Source organism: Misgurnus anguillicaudatus, chromosome 12 (assembly GCF_027580225.2).
Source record: "Misgurnus anguillicaudatus chromosome 12, ASM2758022v2, whole genome shotgun sequence".
Lineage (NCBI taxonomy): Eukaryota > Metazoa > Chordata > Actinopteri > Cypriniformes > Cobitidae > Misgurnus > Misgurnus anguillicaudatus.
The window spans coordinates 23,860,533-23,880,846 of record NC_073348.2 but is presented as its reverse complement, the minus strand read 5'-3'; the positions used below and the strand labels follow the sequence as shown (position 1 = coordinate 23,880,846).

Here is a 20,314-nt window from a genome sequence, read left to right as displayed (position 1 = left end):
GTGTATGACAGCAGTACCAGATCTCTGTGGTGTACCACCATCAGTTGCTGTGAGTATCATTTCTATCTCCTTCTGTTGTTCACGATCCAGTTCCTTTTCCAGTACGAGTTCAGCGTATTTTCCTCCATCTGCAGAGTCGTGTACAGTCAATATAAAATGTTCATTTTTCTGTAGTGAGTAGCTCTTCACTGCGTTATGTCCAATGTCTGAATCATGTGCCTCGTGTAACCGGAATCGCTGGCCTTTATCTGCTGATTCTCTGATTTCAAAGTTAATGCGCTCATTTGGAAAACGTGGTGCGTTGTCATTTATATCCTGAATATGTAGAAATATGCGATGCACCTCAAGAGGATTTTCTAGGACAAGGTCATAACTGAGAATACAGGAAAGTCGAGAACCACAAAGCCGCTCCCGGTCTATTGTCTCTGCGACGATTAAGTCTCCATTTTTTAGATTAATGTCACAATACCGTTTGCTGTTATCCTCTGTTTCTATCCGAGCCTTTCGAGCAGATAATTGTTTAACATCAATCCTTAGGTCCTTGGCTACATTTCCGATCACATTCTGGCGCTTCATTTCTTCTGGAACATTGTAGCTCAGATCTACACAATAGATTCTCACAGGAAGGACGAGAAGAACTACGACACACGCAACTGAGAATCCCATTTTTAAGGGGTCGATTTTACTAACGGCTAACGCTAAGTAACTGTAACCAAACACTAACTGTTAACGCATGCTATTCCGTTAAGTGTCTTAGCATTGACGGACGATTACTCCATTTCGTGTCGGGTTTATTCTAGCAGAAAGAGCTGCAGATGAATATATTAAATGTAGGAGGAGAGACGCATCACTCTGCAGTCTTGGTGAATAGCGACACTCGGAGTATTTTTTTGTTTATTGCATCATTCATGTATTTTATGAAAAGCCTACAGAAATGAATCAGCAATGACAACTGTATTACAATTATTATTTACAGATTGTACTATTATGAAAATGTCGTTAGCTTAAAAGGTAATCATATCTGAAAGCAAAAGAATTTCAACGTTTATAAACTAAAGCACAAAAATCCAGACAGGCGCTGTCCGCCGTTGTGGTGCTGAAATCCAATAGCTGTGTATACAGAATGTACGAAAAATGACACATTCTGAGTGTTCATTTAAAAAATAATGAGAAGAATAACATTACTATCATTTCTATTATTTTTTTTATTATTTATTTTTTATTTATGATAATTTTTTAATATATTTTTTATTTAAATAATAAAATATTGTGTACTGTTTCAATCTCAAAATGAAAGTTAATGTATAAAATACTGCTAAGAAGTCATGCAACTATTGAACGTAACTGAAAAGAAACATGATGTTTTACATATGAAAATTATAAAAATTATTGATAAGACTACAACTTCTCATTTATAAAGAAATTTATACAACACAAAAAAATTCGAAAGTAGGACCAGGACATTGCTAATGTAAAATATGTGGAAGATGCAACAAAATATGTGTTGCAATATAAGATTAAACAGCTAGCAAATAAAAACATCCGCCCGTTTAAATCATTTTCACAACTGCAATAAAGTTTTTGTTTCAGAAAAGAAAATCACACTAATGAAAATGTTCTGCTTGGTTTATTTAAAAATATGATTTTTTTTTTGCACAAACTACTTATTTTTTCTGTTTGTTGGGCTTTAATTTGTATATACAATCAACTTAATTTTAATATTTCTGTAGTTATTATTTTATGTGTGTGCACTTCAAGAGTTCTAAATGTACATTTTTGATTGAATCCAACTTAATGTTTTAATTTTCATATTACAATTTTTAAGTTGGATCTACTTTTTTCAAAATTATTGTGTATTGTAAAGGTACATATAATCAAATTACACAAAATGCTAATAAAAATGACATATGATGCTTGAGATGAACATATGAAACTCATCTTCACACTGGCATACCAAGGTTAGCGCTCATTGTGTACAGTGCATGTCTCACATTCCACAACCTAGCCAAAAGCACCACTCTACTGCACGTAATGGCGTCACTTTGTGTTGAAAAGTGGTGGGGACAAAAGATCAGATGAAAAAACATTACAGCAGGATGGTACAAATATTGAATAACGGCACATCAACAATGGGCATAGCGTAGGTCAGTCAACAACACGAAAATACTCAGCAAAAAACCCTCAACAATGTCGACTGCACATGTAACAGTCCATGTAACACCTGCTCAACCGAACAGTGCCAAAGCACCATAATGTAGAAATCAGCAGGGCGTTAAGTAAATGATTAAAATGATTTTTAAGGAAAATTTTTACCAAATGCTTTCAAAAAGTGGTGGGGACAAAATCAGCCATTTCAAAAAGTGGTGGGGATATGTCCCCCCAGTGTAAATGACACGATGGTAACCAAACTTAATGAAATATAACACTCTTCTAAATCAAGTAAGATAAACAAACAATGGACACTATCAAGTCTTTCTCTTTACTTACAGTACAGAAAATAACACATAAAAATACTCTCCAAATGCATTTGCATATAAAGCATGCTGAGAAATACAGATCCACTGCCCATTTTGTAATATCAACAAAAATCAATCATGTAGTCGCAACACAAAATGATTAAGTTAATGTCATTTTTACAAATTTAGGTGGGTCATGTTGTACTGTTTCAATAAATTGAATTGGACAAGGCGTGTAATTATTTTCTACTGAATAAATTAAACAAGGTTATTGTTTGTTGTGTGTGCATACAGAAATATTGGCTGGAATTACTTAGACACATTTTTTTTCAAGAGAAATATTCACAGTGTCTTGTGTTTTGAGCAAATGTTGATTAAATTAAAACAAGATATATTCATGGGAAGATACAAACTTAACATCTTATTATTAATATAACAAATAACATTACATAACGTTTACATCCACCCAGATTTTTTTTCAGTGAAGGACGAAACATAGCTGAGTTTTATTAGCCTATAGTTTTAAGATTTGTTGTTAAAAGAACTTTATATTATAAATTGGTGCTTATTTACATTGATTGCCCACTTTAAATCCGAGATGCAATGTTATTGTAACTGACTATTTTCAAAATTTTCTAAAATTTTTTATTTATTTTTTAAAGGTTACATGAAGAAAAATACAATGTATCCACATAAGCATAAAATGTCTTACCTCATCATCATCTTCTGTAAAGTTTAGTGTTATCATGCTCGGGTCAAAGTGTCTGTTGTGTTCCTGTTTCAGAGTATCACCAGCAGGAAGTGTGTTGTCATTATATGATGTAACAAACTTGAAATCACTGGTGCGTGAGCCTGTTGTTAAATATGTGTCATAATTGTAAGCACTGCGGAGAGTTCCTGCACCATCCACCTCTGCATAGTTAGGAGGCAGATAAGCGCTGGGGACAGCGACTGCTCCATCAAACAACAGTCTGGGCTTTCTCCTGCGACAAACCTTCAGGACCAGAATCAATGTAATGAACGTCAGGAAGAAGGTGGACACGGACACTAATGCAATGATCAAGTATGATGTTAATTTGGAGTTGCTCTCCTCATAAGTCATATCTTTAAGTTCTGGAACTTCAGAAGGGTTGTCAGAAATTAGTAAATTTACACCACAGGTTGTAGAGAGAGATGGTTGTCCATTATCCTTCACTGAAATGATGAGGTTCTGCTTCATATTGTCAGATTCAGAAATGTCTCGTTGTGTTCTGATCTCTCCACTATGGAGACCAATGCTGAAAAGTCCCGGATCAGTAGACTTCACAATCTGATAGGAGAGCCATGCGTTCTGTCCAGAGTCAGCATCCACAGCGATCACCTTTGAGACCAGAGAGCCTGAGAGAGTCGCTTTAGGTATCATCTCAGTCATTAGAGATTTTCCATCTGGAACAGGATATAATATCTGTGGAGAGTTATCATTCTCATCTGTTATGAAGACTTTCACACTCACATTACTGCTGAGCGGTGGAGAGCCATTATCTCTGGCAACAACTTGGACTGAAAAGTTTCTGAACTGCTCATAGTCAAATGATCTTACAGCATGGATCACTCCTGTATCTCCATTAATAGATAAAAATGAGGACACTGGAACACCATTGATCTCACTGGATATCAGAGAGTAAAGTACAGTGCCGTTCTGCCTCCAGTCTGGATCATTTGCACTGACTGAACAAACAGATGTGCCTGGTTTGTTGTTTTCAGTCACATAAGTACTGTAGGACTGCTGCTCAAATACAGGAGGATTGTCATTCACATCTGAGATAGATAAATGAATTGTCATGGAGGTGGATAATGGTGGAGATCCTCCATCAGTTGCAGTGACAGTTATGTTGTAATCTGATTGTTTCTCTCGATCAAGAGTGTTTGTTGTTACTAGAGAGAAATAGTTTTTAACAGATGGGTTTAGTTTGAAAGGAACATTTTGCTGAACAGAGCAACGAATCTGACGATTTTCTCCTGAATCTTTGTCTTGAACATTAATGATACCCACCTCGGTACCTGGCAATAAATTCTCAGGTATTGGGTTATTCAAAGATTTCAGAATGATTTTGGGTGGATTGTCATTCACATCACTAATATCTATGATCACTTTAGCAGTTGATGATAATCCAGATGCGTCTTTGGCCTGAATACCAATTTCATAATTTTGTTCTTCCTCATAATCAAGTTCTCCGATCAACACAATTTGTCCTGTTGTCTTGTCTATAAAAAATAATTTTGCAGCATCTTCTGATATTTTTCTGAGCTCAAATGATACTTCACCGTTTGGACCTTCATCAGCATCTGTGGCACTCACTGTGATTACTGATGTACCTGACGGTGTATTTTCAGGCAGAGTAACCTTATAAACAGACTGACTGAATACTGGTACATTATCATTAATATCTAGAACAGTAATGTGTATGACAGCAGTACCAGATCTCTGTGGTGTACCACCATCAGTTGCTGTGAGGATCATTTCTATCTCCTTTTGTTGTTCACGATCCAGTTCCTTTTCCAGTACGAGTTCAGCGTATTTTCCTCCATCTGCAGTATCATGTACAGTTAAAGCAAAATGTTCATTTTTCTGTAGTGAGTAGCTCTTCACTGCGTTATGTCCAATGTCTGAATCATGTGCCTCTTCCAAACGAAATCGCTGGCCTTTAACTGCTGATTCTCTGATTTCAAAGTTAATGCGCTCACTGGGAAAGCGAGGGGCGTTGTCGTTTATATCCTGAATTTGTAGAATTATACGATGCACCTCAAGAGGATTTTCTAGAACTAGCTCATAGGTACGAATGCAGGAAGGTCGAGAACCACAAAGCTGTTCCCGGTTTATTGTGTCTGCCACGATTAAGTCACCAGAATTCAGATTTATATCACAATACCGTTTGCTGTTTTCCTCTGTTTCTATCCGAGCCTTTCGAGCGAATAATTGTTTAACATCAATCCTGAGATCTTTGGCTACATTTCCGATCACATACTGACGCTTCATTTCTTCTGGAACATTGTAGCTCAAATCTGCGCAGGAGATTTTCATAGGAAAGACAAAGAGAGCCACGAAACACGCACAAAAATGAATTAAAATTCCGTTTTCCATATTTGGAGAGCTGATGTTGGCAGTAGTTTATTTTCCCAAATGTAACTGCTAAAACATGCTACTCCAATAAATTTAACAATGTCGGCGGATGATTACTCCATTTTGTGTCGAGTTTATTCTAGCAGACAGAGCTGCAGATGAATATATTAAATGTAGGAGGAGAGACGCATCACTCTGCAGTCTTGGTGAATAGCGACACTCGGAGTATTTTTTTGTTCATTGCAACATTTATGTATTTAATTAAAAAACGACAGAAATAAATCAGCAATGGCAGTTGTATTACAATTACTTTTTCAGATTTAACTATTATAAAAAAATAGTCAGCCTTAAAGTAAACCATATCTGAAGGCAAAAGTAATACAACGTTTATAAACTAAAGTAGAAAAATCAGGACAGGCGCTGTCCGCGCTTGTGGTGCTGAAATAAAATAGCTTTGTATAGCTACAGAATGTACGAAACATTATACATTCTGAGTGTTAATTAAAAAAATAAATAAATAAGAATAACATAACTCTTATTTTTTATTATTTTTATTTTATTTATTTTTTGAAGAAATGGATTTTATCTATTTAGTTCAGTTCAGTCCAGTCCAAACTCATTTAAAAATAAAATACTGTGTACTCTTTCAGTCTCAAGTGAAAGTAAATTTATAAAATACTGCTAAAAATGATGCAACTATTGGAAGTGATTGAAATGAAACACGACGCTTTACATACGGACCAGACCTAGAAATTATAAGAATGACTGATAAAGCTACAACATCTCATTAACAAAAGAAATTTAAACAACACAAAAACACTTCGACAATAACTGTACATTGCTATTGTAAAATGTGTGGAAGATGCAACAAAATGTAAGATATAATAGCTCGTAAAAAAATATTTTCCCAACTGCAGTAAAGTGTTTTGCAGAAATGAAAATCAGGACGGAACATAATTGACTTTTAATAGCATTTACGATTTGATGTTTAAAATGACTATTTATATTGTAAATTAGTTCTTATTTAAATTGATTCCCAACTTTAATACGCCATGTTATTGTAACTGACGGTTTAAAAAAATATTTTTCTAAAAATGTTAAACGAGGTTACATGAGCGAAACATTTCTTACCTCATCGTCATCTTCTGTAATGTCTAGTGATATCATACTCGGGTCAAAGTGTCTGTTGTGTTCCTGTTTCAGAGTACCGCCAGCAGGAAGTGTGTTGTCATTATATGATGTAACAAACTTGAAGTCACTCGTGCGCGATCCTGTTGTTAAATATGTGTCATAATTATAAGCACTGCGGAGAGTTCCATCCACCTCTGCATAGTTAGGAGGCAGATAAGCGCTGGGGACAGCAACTGCTCCATCAAACAACAGTCTGGGCTTTCTCCTGCGACAAACCTTCAGGACCAGAATCAATGTAATGAACGTCAAGAAGAAGGTGGACACGGACACTAATGCAATGATCAAGTATGATGTTAATTTGGAGTTGCTCTCCTCATAAGTCATATCTTTAAGTTCTGGAACTTCAGAAGGGTTGTCAGAAATTAGTAGATTTACAGCACAGGTTGTAGAGAGAGATGGTTGTCCGTTATCCTTCACTGAAATGATGAGGTTCTGCTTCATATTGTCAGATTCAGAAATGTCTCGTTGGGTTCTGATTTCTCCACTATGGAGACCAATGCTGAAAAGTCCCGGATCAGTAGACTTCAGAATCTGATAGGAGAGCCATGCGTTCTGTCCAGAGTCAGCATCCACAGCGATCACCTTTGAGACCAGAGAGCCCGAGAGAGTCGCTTTAGGGATCATCTCAGTCATTAGTGATTTTCCATCTGGAACAGGATATAATATCTGTGGAGAGTTATCATTCTCATCTGTTATGAAGACTTTCACAGTCACATTACTGCTGAGCGGTGGAGAGCCATTATCTCTGGCAACAACTTGAACTGTAAAGTTTCTGAACTGCTCATAGTCAAATGATCTTACAGCATGGATCACTCCTGTATCTCCATTAATAGATAAAAATGAGGACACTGAAACACCATTGAACTCACTGGATATCAGAGAGTAAAGCACAGTGCCGTTCTGCCTCCAGTCTGGATCATTTGCACTGACTGAACAAACAGATGTGCCTGGTTTGTTGTTTTCAGTCACATAAGTACTGTAGGACTGCTGCTCAAATACAGGAGGATTGTCATTCACATCTGAGATAGATAAATTAATTGTCATGGAGGTGGATAATGGTGGAGATCCTCCATCAGTTGCTGTGACAGTTATATTGTAATCTGATTGTTTCTCTCGATCGAGAGTGTTTGTAGTTACTAGAGAGAAATAGTTTTTAACAGATGGGTTTAGTTTGAAAGGAACATTTTGCTGAACAGAACAACGAATCTGCCGATTTTCTCCTGAATCTTTGTCTTGAACATTAATGATACCCACCTCAGTACCTGGCAATGAATTTTCAGGTATCGGGTTATTCAAAGATTTCAGAATTATTCTGGGTGGATTGTCATTCACATCACTAATATCTATGATCACTTTAGCAGTTGATGATAATCCAGATGCGTCTTTGGCCTGTATTCCCATTTCGTAATTTTGTTCTTCCTCATAATCAACTTCCCCAATCACTACAATCTGTCCTGTTGTTTTTTCTACAGAAAATAATTTTGCAGCTTTATCTGATATCCTGCTGAATTCATATGATACTTCACCGTCTAGACCTTCATCTGCATCTGTGGCACTCACTGTGATTACTGATGTACCGGATGGTGTATTTTCAGGCAGAGTAACCTTATAAACAGATTGACTGAATACTGGTACATTATCATTAATATCTAAAACAGTAATGTATATGACAGCAGTACCAGATCTCTGTGGTGTACCACCATCACTTGCTGTGAGTATCATTTCTATCTCCTTCTGTTGTTCACGATCCAGTTCCTTTTCCAGTACGAGTTCGGCGTATTTTCCTCCATCTGCAGTATTATGTACATTTAAAACAAAATGTTCATTTTTCTGTAGTGAGTAGCTCTTCACTGCGTTATGTCCAATGTCTGAATCATGTGCCTCATCCAAACGGAATCGCTGGCCTTTAACCGCTGATTCCCTTATTTCGAAGTTAATGCGCTCATTTGGAAATCGCGGTGCGTTGTCATTGATATCCTGAATTTGTAAAATTATACGATGCACCTCAAGAGGATTTTCTTGTACAAGCTCGTAACTGCGAATGCACGAAATGCGAGTACCACACATCTCCTCCCGGTCTATTGTCTCTGTCACGATTAAATCACCGGAATTTAGATTAATATCACAATACCGTTTGCTGTTGTCCTCTGTTTCTATCCGAGCCTTTCGAGCAGACAATTGTTTTGCATCAATCCTGAGGTCCTTGGCTACATTTCCAATAACATACTGGCGTTTCGTCTCTTCTGCAATGTTGTAGCTCAAATCTGCACAATAGATTTCCACAGGAAAGACGAGAAGAGCTACAACACACGCACAAAGGTGAACTGAAAATCCGATTTCCATTTTTGGATATTTGATTTTTCTAATGGTCTGTTTGCCAAACAGTAACTGTTAACGAATGCTAATAAAATAATTTTCTCAGCATCGACGGACGTTTACTCCATTTTGTGTCGGGTTTATTCTCAGACAGAGCTGCAGATGAATATATTAAATATAGGAGGAGAGACGCATGACTTTGCACTCTTGTTGAACAGCGACACTCTGAGTATTTTTTGTTCATTGCATCGTTCATGTATTTTATGAAAAGCCCAAGCCGAGAGGAATAAATAAAGCTATTTACAGTGGCATAACAATTAAGCTGATGACCTTTTCATAAAAGTTCAATCTGAAAATTTTAAAAGTAAACAGCTTCAATAAGGAAATACCACTTTTACAAACTAAATTCCAGAGTAAGAAAATGCGCTGTCCGCGGGTGTGGTGCTGAAATCGAATATAGAAAAAAAAACATATATTTGTATTGTTAATTTGAATAAAAATTATGATTACAGTAGGCTAATAATAATAATAATATTTTATGAAGAAGCCCAAATTGATTTTTTTTTTTCAATTTAATTCAGTCCGGTAAATATACATTTTAATAATAAAATACGATGTCCTGTTTTAGTCTTAAAGTGAAAGTTAATTTAATAAAATAATGCTAAAAAGTCTCGCAACAATTTGATGCAACTGCAAAAAATACGCTAATTTAAATACGGAACAGCATTGGAAATTGTGAGAATGACCGATAAGGCTGCAATGGCTCATTAACAAAATAAATTGTGTGAAATGTGTGAAAGATGCAACAAAATATCGGTTAAATAGCTAGCAAATATAAATTAATAAACTCTGCCCTTTTACATCGTTTTTACTTCTGAAATAAAGGGTTTTCCAAGTTTCCTGAAATGAAAATCAGGGCAGAAACATAACTGACCTTTAGTAGCCTATAGTTTTAAGGTTTGTTGTTAAATGTGACTATTATAAATGAGTATTTTTTTAAATTAATTTTTACTTCAATACCGAGATGCAATGGTATTGTAGCTAACGATTTTCCAAGATTTAATTTTCAAAACATGCATAGGCCTAATCAAATTAGATTATTGGAATTTAAGTAAAACAAATGATTGCACATGAGCAAAACATTTCTTACCTCATCGTCATCTTCTGTTATGTCTAGTGTTATCATGCTCGGGTCAAAGTGTCTGTTGTGTTCCTGTTTCAGAGTATCACCAGCAGGAAGTGTGTTGTCATTATACGATGTAACAAACTTGAAGTCACTCGTGCGTGATCCTGTTGTTAAATATGTGTCGTAATTGTAAGCACTGCGGAGAGTTCCTGCTCCATCCACATCTGCATAGTTGGGAGGCAGATAAGCGCTGGGGACAGCGACTGCTCCATCAAACAACAGTCTGGGCTTTCTCCTGCGACAAACCTTCAGGACCAGAATCAATGTAATGAACGTCAGGAAGAAGGTGGACACGGACACTAATGCAATGATCAAGTATGATGTTAATTTGGAGTTGCTCTCCTCATAAGTCATATCTTTAAGTTCTGGAACTTCAGAAGGGTTGTCAGAAATTAGTAGATTTACAGCACAGGTTGTAGAGAGAGATGGTTGTCCGTTATCCTTCACTGTAATTATGAGGTTTTGCTTCATATTGTCAGATTCAGAAATGTCTCTTTGTGTTCTGATCTCTCCACTATGGAGGCCAATGCTGAAAAGTCCCGGATCAGTAGACTTCACAATCTGATAGGAGAGCCATGCGTTCTGTCCAGAGTCAGCATCCACAGCGATCACCTTTGAGACCAAAGAGCCTGAGAGAGTCGCTTTAGGGATCATCTCAGTCATCAGAGATTTTCCATCTGGAACAGGATATAATATCTGTGGAGAGTTATCATTCTCATCTGTTATGAAGACTTTCACAGTCACATTACTGCTGAGAGGTGGAGAGCCATTATCTCTGGCAACAACCTGGACTGTAAAGTTTCTGAACTGCTCATAGTCAAATGATCTTACAGCATGGATCACTCCTGTATCTCCATTAATAGATAAAAATGAGGACACTGGAACACCATTGACCTCACTGGATATCAGAGAGTAAAGTACAGTGCCGTTCTGTCTCCAGTCTGGATCATTTGCACTGACTGAACAAACAGATGTGCCTGGTTTGTTGTTTTCAGTCACATAAGTACTGTAGGACTGCTGCTCAAATACAGGAGGATTGTCATTCACATCTGAGATAGATAAATGAATTGTCATGGAGGTGGATAATGGTGGAGATCCTCCATCAGTTGCTGTGACAGTTATGTTGTAATCTGATTGTTTCTCTCGATCGAGAGTGTTTGTAGTTACTAGAGAGAAATAGTTTTTAACAGATGGGTTTAGTTTGAAAGGAACATTTTGCGGAACAGAGCAACGAATCTGCCGATTTTCTCCTGAATCTTTGTCTTGAACATTAATGATACCCACCTCAGTACCTGGCGCAGAATTCTCAGGTATCGGGTTATTCAAAGATTTCAGAATAATTCTGGGTGGATTGTCATTCACATCACTTATATCTATGATCACTTTAGCAGTTGATGATAATCCAGATGCATCCTGAGCGTGAATTCCTATTTCGTATTCTTTTTCATTTTCAAAATCAATTTCTCCGATCACCACAATCTGTCCTGTTGTCTTGTCAATTGAAAATAATTTTACAGCTTTATCTGATATTCTGCTGAATTCATATGATACTTCCCCGTTTGGACCTTCATCAGCATCTGTGGCACTCACTGTGATTACTGATGTACCTGACGGTGTATTTTCAGGCAGAGTAACCTTATAAACAGATTGACTGAATACTGGTAAATTATCATTAGCATCTAGAACAGTAATGTGTATGACAGCAGTACCAGATCTCTGTGGTGTACCACCATCAGTTGCTGTGAGTATCATATCTATCTCCTTCTGTTGTTCACGATCCAGTTCCTTTTCCAGTACAAGTTCCGCGTATTTTCCTCCATCTGCAGTATCATGTACAGTCAATATGAAATGTTCATTTTTCTGTAGTGAGTAGCTCTTCACTGCGTTATGTCCAATGTCTGAATCATGTGCCTCATGTAACCGGAATCGCTGGCCTTTAACTGCTGATTCTGTTATTTCAAAGTTAATGCGTTCATTTGGAAAACGTGGTGCGTTGTCATTTATATCCTGAATTTGTAGAAATATGCGATGCACCTCAAGAGGATTTTCTAAGACAAGTTCAGAACTGAGAATGCAGGAAAGACGAGAACCACAAAGCTCATCCCGGTCTATTGTCTCTGCGACGATTAAATCACCAGAATTTAGATTAATATCACAATACCGTTTGCTGTTATCCTCTGTGTCTATCCGAGCTTTTCGAGCGGACAGTTGTTTTACATCTATTCCGAGATCCTTGGCTACATTTCCAATTATATACTGGCGCTTCGTGTCTTCTGGAAAATTGTAGCTCAAATCTGCACAAAAGATTTCCACAGGAAGGACGAGAAGAGCTGCGACACACGCACAAAAATAAAATAAAAATCCGTTTTCCATTTTTGTATAGTTGATGTTACCAATTTTTTATTTTCCCAACAGTAACTATTAAGCAATAATTTTTTCTCCGTCGACGGAAGATTACTCCATTGCGTGTTGGGTTTATTCTTACAGACAGAGCTGCAGTTGAATATATTAAATGTAGGAGGAGAGACGCATCACTCTGCAGCCTTGGTGAATAGCGACACTCGGAGTATTTTCTATTTATTGCCTCATTCATGTATTTTATGAAAACGCGATATAATTTAATCACATAAATTGCAGTTTTATTCCCATTATTCTTTTAAAGTGAATTAGTATGAAAAAGCCAAAAAAATTAAATTAATAGTATTGTTGAAGGAAAAGAAAGCATAACGTTAAGCTAAGTCAGCCCAGGCGCTGTCCGCGTTTTGGTGCTGAAATTAAATAGATTCGCATAAAGAATGTAGAAACATTAAACATTATTATTTTGAAAAAAATATAATCATAAACAATGCCAAAAGTCAAGAAATATTAGAAATGACTTAAAAGAAATACTTTATATATGGAACATATTTACTAGAAATTATGAAAATGACTGAAAATGACACAATGGGTCATTAACAGAAAACATAAAGGAAAGTAACAACAACAACAACGAAATACTTAGAAAAGTAGGAAAGGCACATTGACAGTGTAAGGTGTTTGAGGGTGCAGCAAAGTACAAGATTAAATATTCGGCAAAAAGATACATTTCGGTCATGTTTAATCGTTTTCACTATATGTTTTTATATGTTCCCTAAAACTACAATCAGACCGAGACGATAACTGATACCTGTACACGTCTTTAAGGTTTGTTGTTAAAATGTGACTTTATATTGCAAATAAGGTATATTTTCTTATCGATTGCACACCTTAAAAAAATAATTGTCATATTGTAATTGACGATTTTCGATTTTTATTTTACTTAATGGGCCTACTTCAAATTAACAATGAACATTTCTTACCTCATTGTCATCTTCTGTAATGTCTAGTGTTATCATGCTCGTGTCAAAGTGTCTGTTGTGTTCCTGTTTCAGAGTACATCCAGCAGGAAGTGTGTTGTCATTATAAGATGTAACAAACTTGAAGTCACTTGTTCGCGATCCTGTTGTTAAATATGTGTCGTAATTGTAAGCACTGCGGAGAGTTCCTGCTCCATCCACCTCTGCATAGTTAGGAGGCAGATAAGCGCTGGGGACAGCGACTGCTCCATCAAACAACAGTCTGGGCTTTCTCCTGCGACAAACCTTTAGGACCAGAATCAATGTAATGAACGTGAGGAAGAAGGTGGACACGGACACTAATGCAATGATCAAGTATGATGTTAATTTGGAGTTGCTCTCCTCATAAGTCATATCTTTAAGTTCTGGAACTTCAGAAGGGTTGTCAGAAATTAGTAAATTTACAGCACAGGTTGTAGAGAGAGATGGTTGTCCGTTATCCTTCACTGAAATGATGAGGTTTTGCTTCATATTGTCAGATTCAGAAATGTCTCGTTGTGTTCTGATCTCTCCACTATGGAGACCAATGCTGAAAAGTCCCGGATCAGTAGACTTCACAATCTGATAGGAGAGCCATGCGTTCTGTCCAGAGTCAGCATCCACAGCGATCACCTTTGAGACCAGAGAGCCTGAGAGAGTCGCTTTAGGGATCATCTCAGTCATTAGAGATTTTCCGTCTGGAACAGGATATAATATCTGTGGAGAGTTATCATTCTCATCTGTTATGAAGACTTTCACAGTCACATTACTGCTGAGAGGTGGAGAGCCATTATCTCTGGCAACAACTTGGACTGAAAAGTTTCTGAACTGCTCATAGTCAAATGATCTTACAGCATGGATCACTCCTGTATCTCCATTAATAGATAAAAATGAGGACATTGGAACACCATTGACCTCACTGGATATCAGAGAGTAAAGTACAGTGCCGTTCTGCCTCCAGTCTGGATCATTTGCACTGACTGAACAAACAGATGTGCCTGGTTTGTTGTTTTCAGTCACATAAGTACTGTAGGACTGCTGCTCAAATACAGGAGGATTATCATTCACATCTGAGATAGATAAATGAATTGTCATGGAGGTGGATAATGGTGGAGATCCTCCATCAGTTGCTGTGATAGTTATATTGTAATCTGATTCTTTCTCTCGATCGAGAGTGTTTGTCGTTACTAGAGAGAAATAGTTTTTAACAGATGGATTTAATTTGAAAGGAACATTTTGCTGAACAAAACAACGAATCTGACGATTTTCTCCTGAATCTTTGTCTTGAACATTAATGATACCCACCTCAGTACCTGGCAATGAATTTTCAGGTATCGGGTTATTCAAAGATTTCAGAATGATTCTGGGTGGATTGTCATTCACATCACTTATATCTATGATCACTTTAGCAGTTGATGATAATCCAGAGGCATCTTGGGCGTGAACTCCCATCTCATATTTTTTTTCGTTTTCATAATCAATTTCTCCGATCACCAGAATTTGTCCTGTTGCCTTGTCTATAGAAAATAATTTTACAGCTTTATCTGATATTCTGCTGAATTCATATGATACTTCCCCGTTTGGACCTTCATCAGCATCTGTGGCACTCACTGTGATTACTGATGTACCTGCTGGTGTATTTTCAGGCAGAGTAACCTTATAAACAGACTGACTGAATACTGGTACATTATCATTAGCATCTAGAACAGTAATGTGTATGACAGCAGTACCAGATCTCTGTGGTGTACCACCATCAGTTGCTGTGAGTATCATTTCTATCTCCTTCTGTTGTTCACGATCCAGTTCCTTTTCCAGTACGAGTTCAGCGTATTTTCCTCCATCTGCAGTATCATGTACAGTCAATATGAAATGTTCATTTTTTTGTAATGAGTAGCTCTTCACTGCGTTATGTCCAATGTCTGAATCATGTGCCTCATGTAACCGGAATCGCTGACCTTTATATGCTGATTCTCTGATTTCAAAATTAATGCGTTCATTTGGAAATCGGGGTGCGTTGTCATTTATATCCTCAACTTGCAGTAATATGCGATGCACCTCAAGAGGATTTTCTAGAACAAGGTCATAACTGAGAATGCAGGGAATCTGAAAACCACAAAGCTGCTCCCGGTCTATTGTCTCTGCAACAATTAATTCTCCATTATTTATATTAATATCACAATACCGTTTGATGTTATCCTCTGTGTCTATCCGAGGCTTTCGAGCAGATAATTGTTTCACAGTAATCCCGAGGTCCTTGGGTACATTTCCGATCACATACTGGTGTTTTATTTCTTCTGGAATATTGTAGGTGAGATCTGCACAATAGATTGTCATAGGACAGACAAAGAGAGCCACGAAACACGTAAAAAAAGGAATTGAAAATCCGTATTCCATGTTTGAAGAGCTGATGCTCCTTATAGGTTATCTTCCCAAGAGCGTTAACGCGTGTTAATTTTAATAATTTTCTCAGCGTCGACTGACGATTACACCACTTTCTGCTGTTTTTTTTTTCTAACAGACAGACCTGCGGTTGCATATATTAAATGTAGGAGGAGAGACACATCATTTTGCACTCTTGGTGAATAGCGACACTCGGAGTGTTTTTTGTTCATTGCATCATTCCCGTGGTTTATTGAAAGCCAACAGAAATAAACCAAATTAATGAGATTTGTATTATTTTATTTTCTAGTTTTTCTTTTGTTGAGAACAAAATCTATTTGAGTACAATTGGAAAGTAACAGAAAAATGCCACGCATTTAAAGCTAAAAACATTGGCGATTCTTTGCCGTTCGTTTAAGATCTGTGTTCTCGCTGGAGATAATTATTATTATTATTATTAAATCTTTATTAAGGACACAAAATCCTGGTCCATAGTATTAAAAAGAAAGCTTACAAAACAAGTATAAGAATTTACATAAAAATAGAAAAATAGAAAAATACTATTCATTATTTATACATATAAAGAGGAGCGCCAGTGCTTCCAAATTCTTGAAGTAAACCTGATCGAACTTTTCTTCGGACATACCAGGGCTTGAACAATACAGTTTGATTGATTCTGAATTCTACACATAAATGTATAGATACAATGTCTAATGTTAGCTGCACAAGATCTTATACCACTGTTAGCAAACATCTCACTCGCACTGTTGTTCCGCGGTTCTTTCAATAGCATTCTATGCCACCACCAAAGCCTGCATGCTCTTCTTTTTGTAGTTGCGCCAGAGGTGCGCAGCATACAAAGGCGAGCAAAAGCTTTAAAATCTGAGATAAAAATCTGTTTACAGCGGATGATAAAGAGTAATGTATTCCTCCCGTTTCGCATTAGGTAAACTTTTTCATATTACATAACTACTACACAGATGTCATCTATCAATTAATGTGACACCTTGTACTTTGACGTTCGCTTTGCTCTGTGCCACTGCTGTGGAAAAGAAATGAACTTGAGAAAGGTACTGAACACAGGGGCGGAGACGAAGCCCGGCGCCGTTTTTATATGAGATTTTAAGTGTACTAAAGCGATCATGAATTAGATTGTGGAATATGAGGGTCTTGGCAGAGATGCTGGTGGCTAAAGTCCACCTAATAAGTGACGCCACTGGCTAAAGCACAAAGCACAGAGGTCGGTACAGGCGCTGTCCGCGTTTCTGGTGCTGAATACGGATGACAAAACATAATTAAAAAATGACACATTGTAATTAGTAATAATTTAAAATAAAATCATAAACGAAAGGGATATTTGTTAATGTTTAGATATTCAGTAGGCTAAGACTAAAACAATTTGTACTGTATCAGCCTCAATGTGACAAGAAATGTAAAAAAAATGTAAGCTTTTGTGTAGTATATATGAAGAAACCCAACAGTATAACCTCATAAAAAGTAGACATTTGCAGGTTTCATAAAACATGATGAATGCAACGTTTTATTACTGTATATTGATAAAGTAAGCGTATAAATAGCACGCCATGTGAATATCCTACCCAGTCTCCTGAGGATGCGTATAAATAGCACGAAGTGTAAAACTCGTGCAATACATACGCCAAATTCCACTTTGGCGTGCATATGATACGCAAGTCCTTCCCATTCACTTAAACGGGGCATCTTTTTTGTCGTTTTATTTATTGGTTTCTCAATTTTTTTCTGTTTTTTAAACCATTTTCGCTTGGGTTTAGGGTTAGATTTTAGATTTGCTTAATGAGGTTATTAAATATACAGGTTTCTCAATGTTTTTGTCCATATTTAAGCCATGGTCGCTTGGAGTTGGGGTTAGAGTTGGGGTTTGGATTAGGATGTCATTTTTATATAACAAAAAGTTGTTCTAACCCTAAACCCAAGCGAAAATGGTAAAAACATAGCAAAAAAAAAAAAGAGAAACCAATAAATAAAACGACAAAAAAGATGCCCCGTTTAAGTTAATGTGAAGGACTTGCGTATCATATGCACGCCAAAGTGGAATTTGGCGTATGTATTGCACGAGTTTTACACTTCGTGCTATTTATACGCATTTTCAATATCGTGCAATATGCCAAACTGCAATTCTGCGTGCAAACACCCAAAATTATCTCTAAATACCACGGTCTCGGCAAGTATTTACTGGGTAGCATTATTATATAAACAGTCAGTTATGTATTAAAGTGAACGCAAACAGTTCAGAAAAAAAATAATTATTTTTAATGTAAAGAATGCAGAAGACAGTGTTATTATTCATTTGATTGTTTTACTCCTGTTACTTTATTTGTAACTTTATTCTTTTCTATTTTTATATGCCTATAATTTCTTGGTTTGTTCTTATTTTATTTTCCAAATTTCCTTTTTTTCCCCGAAAATGATTCGATCCATGATTTAAAAACCTTAATGTAATCCGTTTAACCACTATACTATAATGTAAAATTATGTAAGGTCAGAGAAGGACCAGAATCAATGTAATGAACGTCAGGAAGAAAGTGGACACGGACACTAATGCAATGATCAAGTATGATGTTAATTTGGAGTTGCTCTCCTCATAAGTCATATCTTTAAGTTCTGGAACTTCAGAAGGTTGTCAGAAATTAGTAGATTTACAGCACAGGTTGTAGAGAGAGATTGTTGTCCGTTATCCTTAACTGAAATAATGAGGTTCTGCTTCATATTGTCAGATTCAGAAATGTCTCGTTGTGTTCTGATCACCACTGTAACCATAGAAGAACCATTTTTAGTGCCATATAGCACAGGTGAAGCACCTGTGTAGCACCTGTGTAGAACCATATGGGGCCATATAGCACCACTATAGCACCACATGGTTCTACAAAGCACTATTTCACTAGTTCGCCTGCGCATTCAGTCTATTGAATGATGGTAAAATAAAATTTGGCTTGCTGTCCTCAGAGGGAGCTTGAACCCGAGACTCGGCTCGAGCCCCAAGTTCAGAAATCCCCCCTTTTTAACATTGAGCAGAGAGAGAAATAGGCAACAAAAAGGAGGAGAATTGGGGAGGAGGAGGGATGCCGGATGAATCGTCAATGTAGGGCGTGGAGATTAACTCGCTTAAATAGGCTATCCGGATGATTGACAGGACTGAATGTTTTAGGCTCCTCCCGAACCTACGTTTAGAACTTCATATGGTTCTACACAGGTGCTTCACTGGTGCTTCACCGGTGCTATATGGCACTAAAAATGGTTCTTCTATGATTACGAGCAAAGAACCACTTTTGGTGCTATATAGCACCGTTTGTTTTTAGAGTGTATAAAACATGTTTTAAATTAATAAACATACGATGTATATTATCCTAAATACATAAACGAAAAACTGTAGGCGATTCAAGTTGCTTCGTCTTTTCTTTTTGTGTCAAATTATCATCAAATTATCAAAACTAAAGCTTTAAATGATCAGAAGCAGACAAATTCACTCAAGGCACAAGCAATTTATTTTATTAATTATTTTAATATTACATTGATAGATGTTCACGAGACTCAGCGTAGGGACTCGGGACAGTTGAAACTACCCATTATCTCAACATTGATTTAAAAAAATTGCCATGATAACAATACAACTAATTAATTAAACATAATAAAAATATGGATTAATAAAGAACCTTTTCAATAGCCAGGTGTCTCATATTTTTTAAGTAAATACAGTCAGCCTTTATTTGATCTGTTCGGTTCTGAAAACGAACAACAGGGGTCTCTGTTCAGTTCATGTTCATAAATGTTAACAAACGTATTTCAGTAAAGTTTAATGTCTCGATTTTGATATAAAAAAATGTTGCAATTCAAAAATATTTTTTATTTTATCTTTAAAATTTGACATAAATCATTAATTCAAGTTGAAATTGTTTAACTTAAAGTAACATAAACATATGTGTTGATTTGACAAAAATTCTGCATTTTTTACAGTGTTGTGTTTAACTTTGTGAAGATCCTGTTTGTACAAAATAAAACAATAAAACTGCAAAATTTTAAAGAATTTTATTTTTTTATTTAATATTAATTAGACCTAATGTAGAATCTGCATAAGATGACAATTCAATTTTGCGTTTTAAGTGATGATAATAAAGAGTAGCCTACCAGTTAGCCTAAATCAGTTTAGGGCAATTATAATTTGATTAATTTAAATAGTCCGAATATTTCATAGCATTTGAACCCATGACCCTGCGTTTAGCAACATCTATCACTGTATCACTATCACTGTAATTACATGTACAGAGAGCGAAAATCAAGACCACAGATGATGCTTCAA

At 36.5% G+C, this 20,314-nt stretch overlaps 2 protein-coding genes across 6 annotated transcripts in view; both read right to left on the bottom strand.

Annotated features, from left to right (window-relative positions):
• The window catches only part of LOC129447077 (protocadherin beta-7-like), a 38,481-nt gene extending 29,160 nt beyond the window's left edge, over window positions 1-9,321 (bottom strand). Inside the window, exon 1 of the mRNA XM_055208661.2 lies at window positions 6,688-9,321. Within this exon, the coding sequence (XP_055064636.2) occupies window positions 6,688-9,090 (2,403 nt within the window). The 5' untranslated portion in view covers window positions 9,091-9,321. The remainder of the gene's footprint in view (window positions 1-6,687) is intronic.
• The window catches only part of LOC129447072 (protocadherin gamma-C5-like), a 159,588-nt gene extending 143,540 nt beyond the window's left edge, over window positions 1-16,048 (bottom strand). The window contains exon 1 of one of the 5 annotated variants that reach the window (XM_073874173.1): window positions 13,588-16,048. In XM_073874173.1, coding sequence (XP_073730274.1) covers window positions 13,588-15,996 — 2,409 coding nt within the window. In that variant the 5' untranslated portion in view covers window positions 15,997-16,048. Of the gene's footprint in view, window positions 1-3,168; window positions 5,717-10,213; window positions 12,751-13,587 lie in introns of those variants that run through there. The other 4 variants (XM_073874190.1, XM_073874171.1, XM_073874189.1 and 1 more) reach the window with 4 other exon arrangements.
• Between the last annotated feature and the right edge of the window lie 4,266 nt (window positions 16,049-20,314).